At 37.5% G+C, this 22,404-nt stretch overlaps 2 protein-coding genes across 4 annotated transcripts in view; one reads left to right on the top strand and one right to left on the bottom strand.

Annotated features, from left to right (window-relative positions):
- Positions 1-6,663: 6,663 nt before the first annotated feature.
- Positions 6,664-15,848, bottom strand: rgs20 (regulator of G protein signaling 20; the record flags this gene model as incomplete). Of its 3 annotated transcripts, none has more annotated exons than XM_079243504.1 (5): positions 6,664-6,852; positions 7,347-7,581; positions 7,978-8,052; positions 9,281-9,447; positions 15,660-15,848. In XM_079243504.1, 5 exons carry the CDS (start codon positions 15,846-15,848, stop codon positions 6,664-6,666), a joined length of 855 nt encoding a protein of 284 aa, XP_079099630.1. The 3 variants fall into 3 exon arrangements, with proteins under 3 accessions (XP_079099630.1, XP_079099631.1, XP_079099632.1); XM_079243505.1 differs by lacking the exon at positions 15,660-15,848 and adding an exon at positions 11,102-11,150 and having other exon boundaries at positions 7,978-8,064; XM_079243506.1 differs by lacking the exon at positions 15,660-15,848 and adding an exon at positions 11,102-11,149.
- Positions 15,849-18,389: 2,541 nt separating this feature from the next.
- The window catches only part of atp6v1h (ATPase H+ transporting V1 subunit H), a 30,506-nt gene continuing 26,491 nt past the window's right edge, over positions 18,390-22,404 (top strand). The window contains exons 1-3 of the mRNA XM_079243204.1: positions 18,390-18,449; positions 19,147-19,301; positions 20,521-20,620. Of these exons, the coding sequence (XP_079099330.1) occupies positions 19,198-19,301; positions 20,521-20,620 (204 nt within the window). The 5' untranslated portion in view covers positions 18,390-18,449; positions 19,147-19,197. The remainder of the gene's footprint in view (positions 18,450-19,146; positions 19,302-20,520; positions 20,621-22,404) is intronic.

Genomic DNA, 22,404 nt, shown 5'->3' with positions numbered 1-22,404 from the left:
TTAATGCCCAATAAAATGTAATCCATTTGATTAAAAAGAAGTGCTTTTAATTACTTGTCTTTTATGATGTGCCTTCAGTTTCCCGATTGTTAATCTTTAACATCGTGCTAATTCCGCTAAGGATCTGAGAGGACAAACATTTTGTGTGAGTGTGTGGGAGTGTCGTTTTTTTAATTGGTGGAATATTCATCACATCAAAGTGAATGCTGATGTATGCATATTAATCTGTCCAGAGACCGGATAATGTCATTGGCTGGATCGGGGAAGATGCACAATTGTTCCCGCTTTCCTGAAGCTTTTTTTTTTTTTTTTTTTTATTTAAACTGCCAGGTGCAACCTCTCTGTGTTGATGAACTGCCGTGCTGCCTCACCATAATCCAAACTGAGCCCAGATCAGCAAAGCAGTCGATGAATAGAGTTATATTGAGGAAGACGTGTGTGTGTGTGTGTGTGTGTGTGTGTGTGTGTGTGTGTGTGTGTGTGTGTGTGTGTGTGTGTGTGTGTGTGTGTGTTGGGGGGGGGGGGGGGTAATTTCAGTAATATGAATTGGAAATGTGTTTATCAGAATCCACTTGATGGAATAGTCTATTGGGGAAAAAAAACAAACTTGCCTGAACATTTTTTTTGTTTGTTTCAGTCGTGGTTGCAGTATCAGAATACTTGGAACTTTGTTACTACTACTGTATAGTTGCACCTTTTGCTGCTTCATTGAGACGGCAATACAGGAAATTTGAATCTGGATTAAATGCATTAAATGAAATTTTGCAACATTATACCACAAGAACTTTATTAAATGTTTAAAATCTCTGTGGTTAAGACAAATACATCATGAATATTAAGCAGTTGCTTTAGGACTAGTTTTAAAGATGTAATACTTTCTAAGAGGACTAAAAGAATTTTAAACTTAGGTGCCAAAAAACATCCAATTAAAGGGAAGAAATATCTCTCAGATTACTGACTGTATTAACAACTTTAGTGCTTTTTGGAACTGACTCCAAAAGCCTGGAACAACTAAAAAGATTAAAGATGCAAACCAACCAAACTATTCTTGTGCAAATAGTGACCTCTTACATCTAATAAACAATAGCTGTTCATCAAGATGATTTGCTGGCTTGGTGCGCCATAATATGAACATGAACACCTTGCGTCTATGGATGGTGGAGCTGTCATCTAAATAAATGCCACTGACAAGGATAGAAATGTTTGATTACATGTAAATGCAATTGTGAAGACCAAAAAACCTAAACTATTCATTTGTATATCCTTATTCACATGCTTGTCACTTGTTTTTATGTAAAATCTTAAAACACTTGCAAAATTAAACTCAGAATCTAAATGGCTAAACCTAATATATGTGTATATCAAGCAACAAACTGGAGTTTGAGTACGTCAACGTGGAAAGAAGCACTGATACGACTGACATATACACATTTATTATTTCATATCTCCAGAAATTAAGAGGTAAATTCTGTAAATCTGAAAAGTTTCACTCATAACTTCAGATAGTATCGTGGGTAATTATTTAGATTAAGTTCTTCAACGAGACATCAAAATGAGTGGCTCCCCTCTCCTCGAATAAGACTGTTCACACACACTATTCACAAAAAGTTAGGGATATTCAGCTTTTGGGTGAAATTTCACAACAAGCCTAAAATGCATTCAAACCTGTACAGGTGAACTTAATGTGATCTTCTCTAAGCTTTTAAATGCACATGTCCAACTGTTAAATGTTTCAATAAATTTTGCACAAGTTGCTGTTCTCTAACAAGGAGCTTAACGGCAAAAATCACGGCAGGTGCGTGATCCTTGAATTGACCAATAAATGTCCTGGTTCAATTAGAGCTGGTGTTTAAACAGTTGTCCTCATCATGCTGTTCACATTTTGACATCATGAGACCAAGACGACACCTAACAATGGAACAACAGTCCCTTGCCATTGCGATGCTTCAAACAGGACGTTCTCAGACAGAAGTGGCCACTGAGCTTGGAGTGTCACAGAGTGTCATCAGCAGGTTGCAACAGAGATATGGAGAGACTGGAAGAGTCACAGAAAGGCCTAGAAGTGGACGTCCTTTGGCCACATCCCGTGCTGATGACCGCTACATTGTGAACACTGCCCTGAGAAACCGGATGATGAATGCCACTCAACTCCAGGCACGTTTAAGAGAGGTGAGAGGTACCCAAGTGTCACGTCAGACCATTCAAAACCGTACATCAGCGTGGTCTGCGTGCTAGACGACCTGCACGGGTACCTGACCACACCACCAGGCACGGGCATCATCGTCTTGCATGGGCCAGGGAGCATTTACGCTGGACGAGGAACCAGTGGGCCTCAGTGCTGTTCTCTGATGAAAGTCTATTCACACTGAGCAGAAATGATGGCCGGCAACGATGTTGGAGACGTCAGGGAGAGCGCTATGCATCAGCCACTGTTGTCACCAGGCCAGCTTTTGGTGGTGGCGGTGTTACAGTGTGGGCAGGGGTGTCCACTTGGTACAGAACTGCCCTACACTTTGTGAATGGTACAGTGACAAGCCCATACTACCTGAATAACATCATTAATCCAGTGATTGTGCCCCTACATGAACAGCACAGGCCTAGTTTCATCTTCATGGACGACAATGCTCCTGCTCATCGAGGCCACATCATCAGGGAACGGCTGTTGGAGACTGGTGTACCTCAAATGGAATCGCCTGCACTCTCTCCAGACCTGAATCCCATTGAAAACCTGTGGGATCATCTGAGCCGTCGTGTAGAGGCTCGAGACCCTGCACCCCAGAACCTCAATGACCTGAGGGCTGCCCTTCAAGAAGAGTGGGATGCCATGCCTCAGCAGGCAATAAGTTGCCTTGTGAACAGCATGAGACGTCGTTGTCAAGCTGTAATTGATGCTCAAGGGCACATGACGAGATATTGAGACGTTCAAATTTTTTGTTGTGGTGTAACTACCATTGTTGTTACCTTTTGTGTTGAATGAATTTTTTGAGATGAGGAAATCAGTAGTGCATCCTTCTACTTAAATGTCTTACTTTTATGATATTATATCACTGTAGCATGAACATATTGCATTTTCCATAAATTTCACCTGAAAGCCAAATATCCCTAACTTTTTGTGAGTAGTATAAGTTGAAACAACCTATGGGAAAGTCTTGGCTCTTATCAAAATGTAAGACGATCCCAAACGGTACAAACCAATCATCCCTGAGGTCAAAGTGTCTGTTTCAAGTCTTTATCATTCTATAAAGGTGATTGACAGGCTCTGACACCATAAAGAATCACAATGAGAAAATTCTGAAGAGCCTCAGGTTGACCTGTACCAAGCTGAACTGGTGGTTTGAGCTGCAACCACTGAACCAGCGAAGACCCGGATGGACATCACTGATGAAACAGAAGCACAAAAAATGTAGCAAAAGTTAAAATATTTAAAGTCACAGCCTTTCCTGGAAAATGATCTTTGGATGGGAAGATCCCAGCAGAGTGCTGGAGAATGTGACACAGTAGTTCACAGAAAAAGATTTTAAAGACAAAAGGTTTAAATAAAAGAATATCCAACCTGAAAGTTGGTGTCGGGGGGGAGGTAGCATCACACTATGGTGATGCTTTAGTGTTTGGTACTGGAATCATTAAAAGTATCATCATAAACTTAAGGGTTTTAACTAAATATATTCTTAAAACATTCACGTGGTGCAGAAAAGGTGGCTGATAAAAGAAAAATACGTAGTTAAAAACATGCGAGTAACATGCTCTTCCCCAGGTCTCATTGCAAAGAGCTCTTCACTTTATTGTGAAAAAAGAAAGAATATCTTTCTTTAATTGTTGTTTTTCTACTAACCATTCTGCCATGAGCCACCAGCCATTCTGTTAAAACATTTACAGGATTTCTTAATATCCAGTCATTTCAGACATATTCAAACAGTTTCCAACCACTGCAAAAGTTATTTAACACTTAACAAGCTGACTAGATCTATTGCTCCTGTGTGCATTAACCCAGATCAGTGACATAAGGATAAATATGCTATATTTCTAAATATTTCACACAACAAAATAGCTTTTATCCAAACATTAACTTTCACTAAAAGAAACTATGCAAGTTGTAGATAAATATTTTGATTTTTATCTGATAAAATAGTAATAAAAAAAATTAAATGTCTTGCATTCTTCACAACCAAGTGACTGGGGTGACTTTGCTATCAGGACACAAAATTAATTTCCTGGATAAATGTGAGTATGATACATAATTATCACATAGTCTGATAATGAAATCACTACAGAGTCAGTAAAATTATTGTGCTTTATTTTATCTTAATCGAAATGCCCACAAGTCATTGTTTTCTTGGAGAATAACAGAAAACAAAAAAAAAAACAAAAAAGAAAGAAAAAAACTAAAACATATACTGTAAACATTCACATTATTTGTTTTTTAAAAATGTATTCTTGAGTAAACTCAGCGCAAAATAACACGTTTCATATCGTAAACAGAAGAAGAAACAACATTTATTGGCATCACTCCAAACCAATGGCTTCAATTGTGTTTTGAGGTTGATCTGCGCGGTGTACCCATCAGCTCAAATTGCACATAGTAAGTTAAAGTTTACTCTAAGACAAGTGCCACCATGAGACGTACAGGTCGGCAAGAAGTTGTGATCAACCCGCCTTATCCGCTGATCTCTGTCCATCCACGGCAAATCGACGTGCTGCTGTCACCCTCTGCACTGCCAATCTGAGCTGATGAACTCACGACTAAGGAATCAAGACAAAACACGTGATAATTTGGCCAATGAGAGGGACAATTTCCAGTAAACTGGCTTTGTGCTCCAGTAACCACCCTTACGGCAAGAGTGTGAAAACAACTGTTGCCCATGAGAAAGATGTCATAAAACTGAATGTCAAGGCACTTCCCCATGTGAGGATCTTGTCTTTGAGTGACATGTTTGTGAGGCAACAAAGTAAAAGAAAAAAAAAAAAACTATACATGTAAAAGTGTTTAACACTTGGCAACTCCAATTTTAGTCAACGGAAACACGCTCATTAAACATGGGAACACAGTTTACATGGTAACTTTGGTGCTGCTGCTAACCTGGCCTGATCCCAGAATCAGTTCTGATCATAAGTCAAACGCATCATATGTGTCATTTAATAGATGAATCTTTTCAGCAATGCTTTATCTAACAGGTCTGTAATTTTTCACTTATTTTCTCAGCGGTAATCTGTTAACTTATTGGAAATACGTAGTAATTATTAAAACCAGAAGATAAAAATGTGACTTGGACAGTTTGTAAAATACAAATGCAGTTATATCTCTGAATTGACTGAAATATCATTTCAGTTCCAGTTTAGGGTCGAGGGGGAGCTGGAGCCTATCCCAGCAATTAGCAGGCGACTCTGGAATATAATTATTTTAATTTAACTTAACTTAATTTAACTGTCAGCACGCTGCATGTCAGCATCATCAATCTGTTATTATAAACATGCTGTTTCTAAGCTGTGCTCTCAAAGTCTCGAGTCAAATATTGAACATGAATATTGGGACTTAAATGAAGTCATCTTCATTGTAAATATCCAATTACAGCTCTATGCATGAAAATCATTTCAAGTTGTTGGAAAATTATAGGCCCGTGAAATAACGTGTTTTCTAACATTTACTTTTTTTTACAGTGTAGCATTATTTCCTTCATATGTAAGTTTAAATATAATTTGTACTGTTTCTATTCTCAATAAATATCAATAAATAAAAATACTTTCTCTGGTAAATATAGAATTACTAAGGTTCTAATGTCACATTGGTAAATCTATATATAACCTATGTGGTGTGCAGTGTGTAACACTTGCATTAATAAAGAAAAGCAACACATCTTAGATAGGCAGTCGTCTGTGGTCACAACAGAGTAACGAAAGTTAAAACACCCTTCCATGATTGATTTGACTTTCTTACGGAAACAAATTGCACCCTGTGACGAGCTATTGTCACTTTCTGTTGCTTCACCGATAACCACACGTACAGTAAAGTCAGTCACACACAGGTTCTATGTGAACTGGAGTTGCCAAGTCGCTGCCACAGGTACCAAAGTGTGAGGTCAAACGAAACAAGGTGAAACCAAGGTAGAATCAAACAGAACCCCACAAAGCTGCCTGCAAGTAGAGCTAACTTGTAGCCTTTGACTTGAGCTTTGATTTTCATACGCAGTAAATAGAACCAGGCGTTTCCACATAAAATATCCACAATTCCATTTTTACTATTTACAAACTCATAAATATATAGTCTACAGTAGGAATCATTCCCACCCCCACCCACCCACCCACCCCAAACAATCATACAAAAAAACAGTAGACCATAAAAAACTCTGAACACAAATAAAATAGATTATTTCTATCAAAAGAAAGAAGAAAGAAAACAGAAATAAAGTGTATTCATATTCCTTTGGAGTGTTTTGCTATGTTGATCTGTAGCAGTACTTGTGATGTAGAGCCCTCGGGAGATTTTGAGACCTGAGTGTCTTCGGTCAGGTGCAGATCACAATAGCGCTGAGATCCCTGGGAGGGGCCAGGCCCAAGGCCTGGTTCATGTAATCCTACACTGAACATACAAAGAAAATTTTTTTAAAAAAGTGGGTATGAATTTAGGAGGGGGTAAAGAGAGTTAAAAGATCACAGGTCATCACCACCCTAAGATTCAGGGGATTGCTCTGACAGAGTGTTGAGCAGGTTTTTGTAGGCTGGGGAGTTCATGTAGCGGGGATACGAGTCTCTTTGCATTAGCGTGTAGATCTGCAGCTGGGCATCATCAAACGTGTGAGAATTGGGTTCCAGCATATTCCTGTTTATCGCTTCACGGACCCGGGAGTCGAGGCTCACCTGAAAGTAGACAGGAGAACCAGTTAGAAAGAACATATTGATGACTAGGAAGATAGTTCCTTTCCTAACTGAGAACTCTAAAGACAAGATCATGAGGTTGTATCGAGCGCTACTTCTTGGTGTTAAAGAGAAAAAAAATAAGGAGAACATCAGATGATATATTATATATATATTATATTGTATGTATATATTTTTATTTTTATATATATATATATATATATATATACATATATACATATATATATATATATATATATATATATATATATATATATATATATATATATATATATATATATATATATATATATATATATATATATATATATATATATATATATATATATATATATATATATATATATATATATATATATATATATATATATATATATATATATATATATATATATATATATATATATATATAAAGAGATGCCATTCAGTTGTACCTTGGAAACAAATAAAAGAAAAGAGAAATCAAGCTGTCCCACCTCTTTCGGGGAGAGGATGGAGATGTAGTCCTCGTAGATGACTCGGGCTTTCTCTTCTATCGCGCTCTTATTGGTCTCTTTGCTGAACTCTTCGCAGGCTAGCCAGAACAGCATGTTCTCCTCGCTGAACTCAGTGCGAAGAAATTGTCGGAAAGAGTTTCTACCCGCTGGGCAACACATCAGCTTATCAAAGGACTGCCCCCACAAGCGCACTTCCTCCAACGTTGGCTTAGGACTGCATAGGAAATGAGAAGTGAGAGTGGCTTAACCCATAAAGACCCAACCCATGAAAAAAAAAAAAAGAAAAGACCACTTCTTTGACTACAAGATCATCATTCATTTGTCCCTTTAACAAAATATAAGATAAAAAAGTACCAACATTTTTTGGGATATTTAGCATTTATTGCCATGTGACTTGTAAGTATTTTTATAGTATAATCTTCTGCTTTCTAGTGTCCATTAAAGGGCAGAAGACTGATTGTGTTCCACAGGATTTTGAGCAGTTCGTACCACAACGAGATGCCAAACATGTCAGAAACTGTATGTATCATACATGCCATGTTGGGTTCCTATGTGTTAAACATCTTGCAAAAGAAAAAGGGAAGTGTGCAGTGATTTGTAGGCTACTGACCACTCTTCACAGTCTGCGGTCCCTTCCTTAACGTCATATGATGCCTTTCGATTCCTGTCATCCCGGTCTTCATTCCTAATAGTAAGACAGATAAACACAATGAGAAGTGCACAGTATAGCGTTTACGGAAATGGCATGCTGTTTAATAATGAACAGCATAACATTATAACTTCTTTTAATGCATTGCTCATCTTACGGGTCATAAATGTGTTTTCCTCGTTATGTAACATGACCATTATGCAGCATATTGGACATCCTGCAGTGTAATGATTTTGTGTGAGTCCAAGTATATAGACAATTTGCAAGAGTCTGACTATTGATTAATTACTCTAGGTGTGCATTATTAATTATGCGATTAACCCTTTTATGCATATTGTCCACTGCAGTGGACACCTATTTGACAGCTGTTATCATGTATTTTCGTGGGTGGGGATGGTATATTTGTATATTTGCCACTTCAGTGGATCTCAGTGAGTCATCCAATAATCTGACACTCACTGTAAAATAAATAAATAAATATATCTATACATGCATATCTTGTAATTACAAAATTTTCCTCACTGACAGAAAAGCAGAAAAAGGTAAAGGTACATTTTTCCATTGAATATTCGTTGAAAAATTATTACAATATATATACTTTTTTTTTAAGAATATATAAAAATAAACTAAATGAATAAAAAGTACACTGATAAATACATATTTAAAAAGCAGCACATTCTGGCTGTTAAAGTACAATATAAAATATAAAAAATAACATGTTTCTTCATACTTCATGCATAAAAGGTTTAATTAGATGTTTATGAAAAGCAAAAAAAAACCCATCAAATATTTCTGCTATAATATCTAACTGTCCAACAAAATACATAGATAGACTTTATTTGACATTAAACTGTATTCTGGCTCTTGGCGCTTTATGGTTTTTGTACAGTTTGGTTTATATTTGGTGAAACTTTTACTTTTATTTAGTCATATATCTGCGTACCTAGAAATTTGTATTCTACACCGCATGAATGTGGCGAACACAAATCCAAATTCAAACCAAAAGAAATCTGATTCCAATCTGTTGATAACAGAGAACCGTAGGCAACTAAAAAGCATGCATAAATAAGTTGACATTTAGGCTTTAATGAATGTAATAAAGCAGCTGCTAAACTGATGGATCACATGAAAATCTGTCAGGAGCGTGAGCTCTGAGCTGAGGCCTGCTGTAGAGACACAGTAGCTCAGGCTGTGCTGTCTTGCATGCAATAATGTCGGCCATGCTGTGCCACAGTAAGTGAGTTCTCAGTTGGGAAAGACCTACCAGGAACAGCTACAGCAGCAACACCAGCAAAAGCAACATGCATTCGAGCCCCGTGGGTTGGCCTGGCCCGGCTGGTCCTGCTGGGCCGGTGCATTTCCCCCCGCTGCCGACTCCTGCTGCACCGACATCTGCCGCTTTCGCATCTCCATCCGCTCTGATCCCATGGGCTATAGACAGAGGAGAGGGAAGCAATGAGTTAAGAGTGTTGATCTCAGGAGTAGGATGTAACTGAGATTTTATCTTGCAAGGAAAGCTCTTGGCCTGCATTGCATTAATGTGATAGAAATCAGCACAAGAGTAACGGGTGTAGCAAAGGCAGGGTTGGCTGTGCTGTAATACGACAGCAGAGGTGATGTTAAAGTGAAATCCTGACCATCAATCAAGAATGCCAGGACTTTCAGCAGGCAGAAAAATTGAAAAAAAATCCTCCAAATACCCTTACAGTTGACACCTGTATGTTTGGTTTGCATGCAATGTGCCTGACACTGCTTGGTTGGAGCATGTGCTGGCATGCTGAAATATTGCTCTGTAAAGGAATGTCTTTTTCTCTGTTTAGGTAGATAAAACATGGAGGAATAATGTGACAATTTAGCTTCATCTGCTGACAATGCTCCTGCAAAGAAGATTTTAGTCTTTCTCATCTCCAACTAGATGTCTGTTCCTATTTCACACTGGCTGCAAAAGAAAGAGGATGAATTTCAGGCCAATATTTGAAATTTCTCATACTGAAAGTAAGTGTGAAAGGAGTGCAGGTTGCAATTCTCACGGAGCTCAAATTGAGCAAAAGATGATTAAATGCACTTGCAGATGATGTACTATATGGCTAATTAGGATTTAATCAAACCTCAGATTGTCATAAAAACCCCTTAACTACATTTATAATTGAGCCTGCATTAAGAATCACTGTCATAATTATGAGTATGGGTCTCTGGCGTTTTCATCAGAATCCCCTTGGACTGTAGGCCCATAGACAGACAAGCTATGCTTACAGAATGACTTCTTGCTTGATTCTAACAAATGTGTCATCACTAGGTCAGACACTGACAAATCCTGTCAGATCATTTATGTAACAAAGCTGTCGCTTACAACACACGGCATCATCCACCTACTACCTGACACAAGACTCGATGCTTTAGAAAAAAAAAAAAATGTCTGAAGATTTCATCCATGGGAGGGGGGGGGGGGGAGGGGGGGGCTGAAGGCGCAGCTTGCAAATCTATCACCGCAGCATCGCTCTATCACATCCTTTCAGTGAATACAATACCATTTGGTCATTTCCAAAATGGATCCACGGTTTTTTCTCAGATTCCATGCAGGCATCAGCTGCACATCTCGTGCGTCGTGCCAAATGGAATATTTTACGCGTTAGGTGTCGGGGACTTCAAAGCTGACACGATTGCAGTGCGCTATGGTTTTGACTCAATCGCTATAGACGATGAAATGGGGGGGTGGGGGTGGTGGTATCCATTCAAGGGATAAATAATGATTACAGCAACTAAACCACGGTTCTTTCTACAGTCTTGCAGCAGCACAAACGCAAACGACACCGGGTTTAAATGGCTCCTGGGCGATTAAACGGCAGAAACCAATGCATTAACAAGACGCACATCACATCAATGCAAAGTGCCACCACCACGAAGAACCATATAGAGCTTCATTGCCCTGGACAACCACCGAAAAGACTCTGCCTAGATCTGTTAAAAGCCACACTGTACTGTTAAATTGTGACATGCCATCAAAAAATGCCGGGAAACGACCTCAAAACGCTCTGATCACAAAATGACTTTGCAAATTACACATCGGTTTGTTACCAGTACTTACAATTTCACCATGTATGCACAACGAGAAGAGGTAATTCTTTGCCTTGATTACATCCGATGGAACATAAGGCTTTTTTTTCCTCCTTTTTTTTTTTTTCTCCAACCGGCTGCTTCAAGTCAGTACGCATGCGTCTCCTTTCCAACTCGTAGTAGCTCAGTGAAGAGAGTAACCTCCACTGTATGGCACAGGTTCACCCTTGCGCGTATTTCGGAGAATCTAGGAGCGGACTAATTAAAAAAAAGAAGGGTGGGGGTGGGGGGGCGTTGAAACTAAAAATGCAGCATGACAACTAATGCATTAGGTATTCATAATAATAATAATAATAATAATAATAATAATAATAATAATAATAATAATAATAATAATTTTATTTACACTATTTGGAGCACTATTTGCTGGGGTTAAAATAGTTTTAGTACCAATTAATCACCCAAAGTAATTATTGTGTACAAAACGCCGAAGTCGCTGTCTGTGGTGCTGAAACAAGCAGCAACTCATATCCAGCATTGCGTTCAGCTGAGCACTGAAGTAGGAAAGTATAATACTTTGCTTGCCAATAATATGTGATTTTCAGGTTTTCCAGTTATTCTGCCACTTGATTTTTGGATCTAGGAATTCACCCATACTTTTATTTACCTTAAATGATTTTCTGTTTGTTTAGTCATTTGACAGTAGTAATAGTACAGCTGCTGTCTTCCACTAAATGCCCTATGTGCACTGCATCTGTGCACAAATGCAAAGTGGCCCTTTGGTAATAATGTGATGTCTGCATTGCATTTGCATATGCAATTATAAATTACTGACTGGCATTTATTTTTAAGAATATACATGGCATATCCTTACCCATTCCTATTTAAACTCATAGCTTGTTTACAGATATACCAGGGTTATTTGCAGTAACCTAATCCACCATATATATAGGGCTCTTAACTAAAAAAAAAAAAAAAAACACACAGAGGACAACACTGCCATCTGAAGGTAGAAGTGACTACAGCAGAAATCTTGAGAACGACAGCTATGTTTTCAGAATAACATATCTTAATATGCCCATCTATTCATTTCACTTACTTTTATGAGTTGTAGTGTATGAGTGCAATGACTATTTAATACTGATTTATAGCTGAATGAAATTTAATGCACACTTGCATGCAAAGCTTAACACATAATCCATTATATGCCAACACTAATATTTGGCTTTTGAAATGCACATGTTTTGCATTGTAGAATCACCAGATGGCACTCTGCACTCAGTACCTGCTTATTCTGTAAAACTCCACTTTGACACACCTATTCTATCAAGTGCATTCATGCTGTTGTCTTTCAGGGACAGGTCTTTCAGGTCAATGTCCCTTGATGACATAAAAATTAGTGAAAGTGACACGGGCTGCAACATGTGTGCATGGTGACCTGGTTGAAGGATGCCCTTTCATTGCATGGTTCTCTGGTTCTGTAATATCACCAACAGACCCACTTGTGAATTAAGCAATCATCTGTTCTTTTATTCTGTTATCTCATCAGAACAAGGACGAAAAATAGATTTACTTCAGATGAATTGCTTTCTGAAAGTCCTTAACTGAGGAGTGTTAAGGACTTTCACTACCCCCCCTCCCCAGGACCTCATTCAACACCTCCTTATGTGCTTATGAAACAGACCCCCAAATAGTCCTGTGAGGTTGATATGAACACATGCAAGAGATTTATGACACTTGTGCCGTTGTGATTTGATGAACACATCCATTTCCCTCTGAAAGCATAAGAGTGGGTGGGTGCGTGAACACACAAAGTTGGAAGGACAAAGCAGATGACAGAGCTCTGTGTCAAGATGAGGAAAGTCTTTTCAATATGTCATTAAGGGATTCAAATCACTGCCTAGCTTAAAGGAAGTGAGAATTAACTCCATTTTCAATCAAAGGAGCTCAACATGCAGACAAGGACTGGTGAGGCTGTGTGGCTGCGACATTAACGCTTCTAGAGATAATGTATGGCTTCTCTGAGCACTTTGAAGGTGTAGATTATTCAGATACAGCAGCAAACATGAATTAGAGACTATAGGTGACATCATTTTCTCAGCCAGTATTTCTCTGTTGATGAATCCTTCTGTTTCCCCAAGGTGTGCTGATCAAGTTGCTGTTTGCTCTGTAAATGTCAGACTCAGTGTGTTAATCCCTCTAATCAGGTTACAGAGTTGTCAGATGATTTTTCTCTGGCAACACATTAATAAAATAACATAAGGCTGCAGGTCTCTGTGCAGAATGCAATAGTTAAGAGAAAACTGAGTGCTGCAGGGTTGGGTTAAAGATGCATCCAGACTGACAAGCATTTTTATGGCTTTGTGTAAAATAAAATAAATAGCTGTTAATTTCTAACTTTTATCTTACTTGAGACATTTCTGGAAGTTTCAGATATAACAGTTTTCAGAGCTATTATAACATATCTGCTACTGATTGAAGATATAAAAAAAAAGGTATTTGTCATAAGCTCATAAATTATTCACTCATTCATTCATTTTCTACACCATTCATTCCAATTCAGGGTTGCAGGGAAGCTGGAGCCGATCCTAGCAATCACCGTGCAGGAGGCAGGGTACACCCTGGACAGGTCGCCAGTACAGCAGGCTCATAAAATGTGTGCAGAGAAAATTGTAGCTTACTATTCAGTCAACAAACTATGTCTTCACTATTTCTTCCTGTTACATACGAATGACATTCAAGCATTTTATCTTGATGAAACTTTGCAGAATCTGCAATGTTTCTTCAGAATTATCCATTTGCTGTCATGAAAGCAAATCATAAAAGAAGGATATCTGTTGTTTCACATTCTTAAATTTCTTCCATTCCACTCCTCTCAGAATAAGGAGTTGGTTTTGGTTGGTTTGTAAGATTATGAAGTCCTTGGAGGTATTTTTGTTGATAAAATGCTCATGTGAATTTACACAACTTAAAAAATCCTTTTCTCTGAGACTTTATCCAAGTAAAAGATGCTTGATTTTTTTTCAGTATGTGCCAATTCTAAATACCAAAACAGTACTTAGACTGGAAAACACATTAGTCAACAACCATAAACTGACTGCAAGACCAATCACATTATCTGTGTTATCCAAAGCTGGATGTTAGGGGTCATCAATGTGAAAGATGAGAGGGCAGATATAGTGTAAACTCAATTACAGCAGTTCTAAATTGAAGGGCATGCAGCAATAAAGTGACCTGCTGGTCAGACAGTATAAATTTGACACACATAATTTCAGTCCAGCAGAAAACATTTTGAAGCATCCATATTTAAGCTGAAGTTAGTTTTGTTGCATTCCTTTGGCGCTTTGCTGAAAATGAATGCGAACAGAGGTTTAATTAGACAGAAGTTAAAAACATGTAAATGAATTCATTAGAATTGAATTAAACTGGTTTCCCAACAATTAAATATAAAATGTAAAAAAATGTTTTTTTTAAATTGGTTTTGACCTGTGCTTTTACAGTTCCCTAAGAAACATCCATTCATTTACATCATGTGTCCAGCTTGTGCTTCTTTCCAGTACAATACTACATGTATGTGAGGAACATTTTCATTCTTTCATATTTCAGTTTAGTTTCATAAGTGGAAATCCTTTGACTAGTCTGACCGTTCTGCAGTGAGTCTGTGAGGTATCTGGCCACAGAGCTTTGTGTTAAATACTGTCTTATACTGTCTTCTTTATTGTCTTGGAAGCAGCTCCTGCATTTTCATGACTCTTTTACAATCCTTTCCTTTCCATGAATAGCAACAAGTCGCTCACAACAGAGAGCTGTCGGAAATCTTTACTTATCCTTTTACCGGGAACTCTTCAGTCCTAAAACTGGCCAAAAGTCAAAGTGTTATCCACTACTATTTGCATTTTCAACAATCCAACTTAGCTTTTTCCTACAATACGTTGCATTGTGATAATCATGGTTGTCATGAATTTAATTTGACGTTGTAACTTTATTTAGAATTCTAACAACTTGTGTCACACTATTTCAAGACACTCTATCTGCTTCTTTTAATCTTCTTAAGCCTCGTTCGGACTCGAAGTACTTCCATAAATAGAGGTTTGGCTTGAAGTTGAAAAAAAAAAAAAAACGCTAAGAGCCATCTATGCAAAACAACAACAACAAAACACAATTTCAAGGATGCTTCATTAGCAGCAGGCAATTAATAATGAAAAAAAAATAATACGATGAATAATGTAGGGACATGCTTCTACACTGACACTGACGATTTAATTAAGCTCTTAAACTTTAATCTTTCTGACACCTTCAACAAATGACTTGTGTTATTTGATTATGTGTTGCTTCTTACTGGAATTATAACAAATAAGTAAGCTACTAATTAGTCTTCTGCCAATTAAATTATGTTATTAGTTAACTTTTTCTCTGATGTAAATAGTCATACACTTCTGGTTTTGCTTTTCTGGGACACAACTGTATTTGTGTCATAATTATTTGCTTCAAAGCAATAATCACTATAGTTAGTTTTATAGTATAAAATAACAGGTTCTGTCATTAAAAATAATACTCTCAAATGAAAAAAATAAGCAATATGTTCATACCTCAAGGCACACCATTTCCTGTTCCTCTTGGTTTGGGCCATTGTAGTTGACTTGATACCCCACGCTACGCCGGCAGGCCTGGACCAGTCTCCGCGTCCACTGCCACATCAGGGTCCTGGTGCGTTTGATCGCCCGCAGCACGGTTGTGGGCCTGATCTCCCACTGCTTCGCCACACTAGCACATGGCATGCTCCAACTATGAGACCTCACTCGCCACGTGAGGCCCGAGTCTGTTTGAGATCATAAGAAATCCACGCTTCCTGCTCCTTTCCTCTATGTTTTCTCTGCATCTGGTCTGAAGCACATTGTGACAGGGAGATGGAGAAGGGAGGAAAAACCATCAGTGACCCTGACGAAGTGAAGAGTGTTTACAAAGGAGAGGGCAGAAGGGGATTAGGACAATGTTCCCACTGGATGCAATCCTGATTCCTCTGTGCTTTACTGCGTCTCACCAGCTTAGGTCAGATTAAGCCTGGAGGTCTTAGTGTCTGAGCTAGATGGATAGATGGAAATGGAGGAAGACCAGTGACATGCATGGAATAATTTCTGATTGTATATGCTACATGATTAATTCCCTTGTATTACAACAGATTCAAATGATTTAGTTAATGGACCTTTCAGAAAGACAAACACATAATTGCAATGTATTTTGTATCACTATTCATACAAACATAAATTTAGGCATCAGCAATGGCTGCTGTACATTTTAAATAGAATTCTGACATGTATATACACACACACACATATATATATATATATATATATATATATATATATATTTATAGCTTCCTGTATCTTTAGACTCACACACAAAAAGCACAAATTAAACTCTTCAGTGTGTTCTCCTCACCAAGAAAGTTGTGACAGATCATTGACAGATTATGCTTGATCTTAATCAAGCAGCAGATGTCACAAAATGCACTCCCATGTAGATCACCCATATATTCAAAATATGGATATTTCTTGAGTTTCATATTGCACAGTGAGAGCCTTCAATTGTTTTGGACTAAAATTGTATATTGTTTGAAAGAAACTAATGTCCACTAAAGTTGCTTAATCATCTCAAAAATCATAGATGGACACATGATGTCTAAATGATTATTTAAATCTAAGATGTCACTCATCATTAAATTACATGTCAAAATATGCGGAGATTACTCCTAAATAGCCAGCATCTGTGAAACCAGTTATTATGAGTCTTATAACAAATCATTAGAATAAGTTATCCCATTGCTTCTGCAATGTCAAATGTATCACCTTCTATGTATTTCTTGCTGCACCAAGGGTTCTGATGAAAACCGGCTGGATAGATCATATGATCATATCCATGACAAAGCTCCATTGTATATGAAAGATCTCATCGTTCCATATATTCCCAACAGAGCACTTCACTCAGTGCAGGTTTATTTGCAGTTCCTAGAGTCTCTATAAGTAGAAATGCCTTTGGCTGTCACATTAATTTCTTATGGATCCATAAGTGGGTTTGAGATTAGATGGGAAACCTTCCTTTTTGACAAATCGCATTGTTAGGCATGGTAAGCCATTCGTAAACCACACTTCTTTCCCCTTTCATCTTTATTTTCTATATTTCTGTGTATGAACTTATGACAGTATTGGTATCATTCACTTATATTTCTCCTCTTTCAGATTGTCTCCTTTGCTAAAAGTTGCAGTACCTTTTCCTGTCTTCTCCACTCCAACCTGTTGAGGCACATGATTGCCCTCCCTGAGCCTGTTTATGTTCGGTGTTTACTTTCTGTGAAATGGAGCTTTTTCTTTCCAACATTCACCCACTGTCCTGTGCACACTTAGGGTGGGGATGGAATCAAAGTCAAGATACAAAACAATCTGTTGGTTTTCCTTAGGTGCGCTGTAATTTATTATAAATGCTCTTTTATGAATACTAATTGGATCACAATGACTTGGCTGAATTGAACTGAACATTTTTCTGGCCAGTGAAGGAAGGTGTAATGAATGACAAAGAATTTTTTTTAAAAAAAGGGGGACTGAATCAAAATGTAAAGTCTTCAGATGCCACTTAAGTATGCATTGAAAGTACTACTAAAATGAAAGTGTACATAGCACAAGAGCATAGCATACAAAATTAAAACTAAAAGTACTCACAATACTTGAAAATACTTTGTTTTTAAAGACTATTATGATTGATTCAGTATAAATAATTTTTGCATTTCATTGTAGTAGTTAACAATGAGTTAGTTTGGGTGGAACTATTTTTAAATACTTTAAACATATTGTTCAATTGATTGTGAAAGTAAAGAGCCGAAATGAAGGGTGTAAGTGACCCAATGAGAGTGAAAATATAAATTAACTTCAAAATATATAAAGAATGTATCAGCAATTATAATAATTTAAGCTTTTTTTTTTTTTCCTAAAATGAAAGATAATCTAGCACATTTTCACCAAAATCCTGAAACCACCTGCTACTTTTAGTGAACTTTTTTTTTTTTTTAAGAATATTGCATTTATATGTATTTATTTATGTATTTTTATTCATTCATTTTCTATACCGCTTAGTCCAATTAGGAGCCTTTTCTAACAAACATGAGTCCGACACGCGGTTTATAACCTGGACAGGTCGCCTCGCCAGACTATCACAGGGTACGTTCTGCCTTTAATATCTCTAATATTTAATGTAAAAACGTTTAGCTTGTAGATCAGTTGCGGACAGACTAAGATGCATCATGTGACCGGCTGACTGTCACATGACAGATCGTGACGACGTGTTGCAGTCTGTCAGCTGTTAGCGCAGCACAAGACAGGAAAGAACTGGTAAGTAAATCTCTTAGCCACTCATATAGGCAACTATTTGACCCATACATCTATTTTACAAACTGTATTGTTTTGACATTTGTGCCTCTTCTCGTGTAATATATCGAGAGGGTAAATAGTGCCTTTGAGTCTACAACAGCATAGCTACTTTCGGTTAGCATCTTGAGTTATTTTGCTACTGTTAACACCGTTACCCTTAAGCTAATAGCGCTAGTGTCACTGTTGCTATTAAATTGGTGGTTTTGTGTTACTTGTTTCTTAATACTCTACTGTCCACTTTTATTAAAGTACCTTAGGATGTTTATTTTGTTGTGTCCCCCCAGTTTTCGGACAGACACATCACATCTAGTCGTGACATTGGGTTAAACTAGTTAGCTAACATGACCTGCTGCTGCTAGCTGCTTCAGCTGCAGTTGCTGGTTTGTGTGTTAGCTTGTAAATTGTGGAAAAACCGAACTAATAATCTTATCTTTTAAGTCATCATCTATATATCTACATAGAAAATTATTTCAACTACTACTGCTAATTATTTGTAGACTATACTAGCACCGGTATGATATAATTTCACTTAATCATATTCATATAAGACTAACTGTATTTTACCCAGCAGTGGGTTTGAAAGCTCGATAAAGGTTCAAAACTTGTCATTTTTTTCTCTACTGCTGACTTGCTTTTCCAAATTCTATTTTTTTCCCAGGTGGAGTTTATTTTTTCCTCCATATATAGATTGTAGAGGGCACATTTGAGGATGGATATACGCGGGGCTGTGGACGCTGCAGTCCCCACCAACATCATTGCTGCAAAGGCAGCTGAGGTTCGGGCCAATCTGGTCAACTGGCAGTCTTATCTTCAGTAAGTTCACACTGCTTAAACCAAACAGTTGTATGGCATACAACATAACAAATCATGTTTTGCAAGAAAGTAAACATTTGATAGCAGTTCACCACTAGGTGCCATTCCACAGCATCAATAATAAATAATTTTTAAAAAAAGTTGTTGCTTAAAAAGGGAACTAATTAATGCATTATAACAGCTGTAAGCTCTGCTTAACATTATCATATTGCTGTGTCATTATTAAAGTGCACATGCATTATTTTTACAGTCTAACACCAGCTTTATTGAAATGTTCGAAATTTGCTTTTGAATTTTTAAAGTTTCAGTATTGTAAACATCCAGTGGGTAAATTTTATACTTGTTTACGATTGAAGTTGAAGTTCTACATATGTTATACTCAGAACATTGTTGTCATTACCTTATCATGTATGCAGCGGCTTTGGTTTGTCTGTTAAGATGAATTCATGCGTAAGGATCTTCGACTATACAACCCATTTTCACAGACTACTCCTTACATCTAATAAAAATAAGAAGTTTGACATCATGTAATTTAACGTTTTAATGACTTTGTTGCAATTATTTTGTGTTTTTATGTTTTGTTGGGATATTGTTTAATAGACAGCATGTCAACATGTTTTCAGACCAGTATGTTTTCATTAAATTCGCCTTTTTGAAAATGACAGGAAAAGGTTGTAGCATGACGATGTAAAAGCAGTTCTGCTGTAGTTCCTGAATTGTGATTCACTGTCTTGAGGGATACTTCCTCTTTGAACCTAGTCGTTTTAGTACAGCAACTCTGAAATGACACTTGGTGTCATTTCCTAAAGCTTCCAAAACAAAATACCAGTAGAGGTATTATATGGTGATTTAATTGGGTTTTAATATTTAGTCATCTATAACTTTAATATTTACCCTGAAATAATTGGGTGTTTGTGTCATGGCAAGAATCTGTGATATGCTCAGGTCAACTGTCAGTATGGCTCACGTTGGCATTTGCAATTTGAGGCAGTACGTTAGTGACAAAGCGAAGCTACAGTCAGTGTACTAATGGCCTGATTGTGTGGTGTTAGTTTATCTCAACAGTAAAGACAAGACTTTTGATTTATCTGTGAGTATTAGCCTAAGTACTTTTAAACCAATAGTAATCAATCTTGCTTGAACATCGTTTTCAAGGGAAGTGCACACATCACAGTAATTTCTTTTTAAAATGTCTCCATCCTAATTTATTTTCTTGTAGGAGTCAGATGATCTCTGCAGAGGACTGTGAGTTCATCAAGAAGTTTGAGGTAGCCAACTCTGAGGAGAAACAAGCTATTTTAAACAAAGAGGGACATCAGGTGAGTCTTCCTTGTATTGTCTTTGCATTTTTTCTATGCATATTGGTATAAATGAACTATCATTTTACCTAACTATTCACATGCAGGGCCATAGGTTATTTACTTGAAAAGAAATTAAATGAAAAATACTTTGTAAAGAGGGAACTTGCAATAATAATACCTAATTTATCATGTAAAAACAGATTAGAAAATTTTAGAACAGTTTTAACAGATATCTTAAATCTTGAATGGCATAAAACTTCCTCCAGCTCAACCCGAACAAGACTGATGTTTTAATTATTAGTCCTAAGGCTCAGGGAGAAAAAGCTCTATCATAACTGCAAACACCATCTTTTAATTCATCAAATCAGGTGAAGAATCTGGACATCATCTTTCACTCTGATCTTAGAGTCCATCCCTTTCTTTCCTGTGCTGACACAGAGGCTCTCTTATATTTTTTCATTTCCAGTCATATTGACCGCTGTAATTTCCTACTTTGTGGTCTTTCCAAAAAAAAGGTTCATAAATCCTACAGAGCTCAGCTGTGCATATGCTGACTGAGACCAATAGGCAGACACTGGTTTTAGAATCACTGCATTGGTTCCCTGTGTTTTAGGATTGACTTTAAGGTCTTTTTTTTATTGGTTTTAAATGTCTTCGAAGCCCTGGACCTTCTTACCATTTAGAATTACTTTTAGCAAATGACCCCTCATGGATTATGAGAACCTCTGACACTGGCCTTTTATAATCACCAAAGCTAGAACATCAACCTACGGTTAGGCATCTTTCCAGCACTATTTCCCCTGTCTGTAGAATAGCCTGCTGGATGACCTGAGGGCCACAGAGGATGTTCATATTTGTAAAAGCCAGCTCAGGAACCATCTATTTAATTTGGACTTTAACTAGTTTCTTTCATTCATTATCCTAACCGCTTAGTCTGATTAAGAGTCGCAGGGATGCTGGAGCCTATTTTTTTTGTTTTAAATTCAAATCTCCTTCATATTTCCTCATTTGGCCTTGTGTGCTGGGGCTGCCATTGGCTCTGGCTGGGATGTCTCTGTGTCATGGTGGGAATTGGCTAGGCCTGGTGGGGGGCTTGCTGCAGTGCTGTGCTGCTGTGAGCCCCTCATTGGCCTGTTGCAAAGGGGACCACCCTGTGTGGATGCATACTGGCCTTGGGCCATGAGCAGCAACCAGTGCAGATGGCCTCCTGAGATGGGGTTTCCTAACCTGGCTCCTCTGTATTCAGCCACAGGTTTTTACACATTATCTGTGTGAGTAAATGTATCTATATTTGTGTGTGTGCATGTGCAAGGGTGGAGAGTTGGAGAAGGGGTTGGGCTGCTTTTAAATGTGTGAAGCACTTTTTGTGCTGTTTTTATTGTATGAAAATCACTTTATAAATAAAGTTTTATTTGTTTATCAAATAATATCATTATAGCAAATAATATTGGCAGTTTCCTATAGTAAATTTTGGGTGAGTCACTGTGATGTGACTAAATACGCAATATGCATACAAAGTTAGATATATAGTGTATAATCCCATTATGAAAGAAATTAGTTTTTTTTTGGCTCACCCTAAGTTTTCATAATTAATTTGCAATGGCATCTCTCCAACGGACCTGTGGAGCAGTTTCAGTGAATTCATTTTCCCCACAGACCTTCTACTAATGCTGGTGTCAAACATTCATAATGTGTTTTCTGGCACATCCCAAAAAACTCTTGTTAGGGTTATAGTTTGGTCTGAATGATTCTTGACAATTTGAGACCAATAACTTTCATACATTCAGAAGAGTTTCCTGCTG

Source organism: Telmatherina bonti, assembly GCF_933228915.1.
Source record: "Telmatherina bonti genome assembly, chromosome: 7".
NCBI classification, from domain to species: domain Eukaryota; kingdom Metazoa; phylum Chordata; class Actinopteri; order Atheriniformes; family Telmatherinidae; genus Telmatherina; species Telmatherina bonti.
The sequence above is the reverse complement of the archived record's forward strand: the minus strand, read 5'-3'. Positions and strand labels throughout refer to the sequence as shown.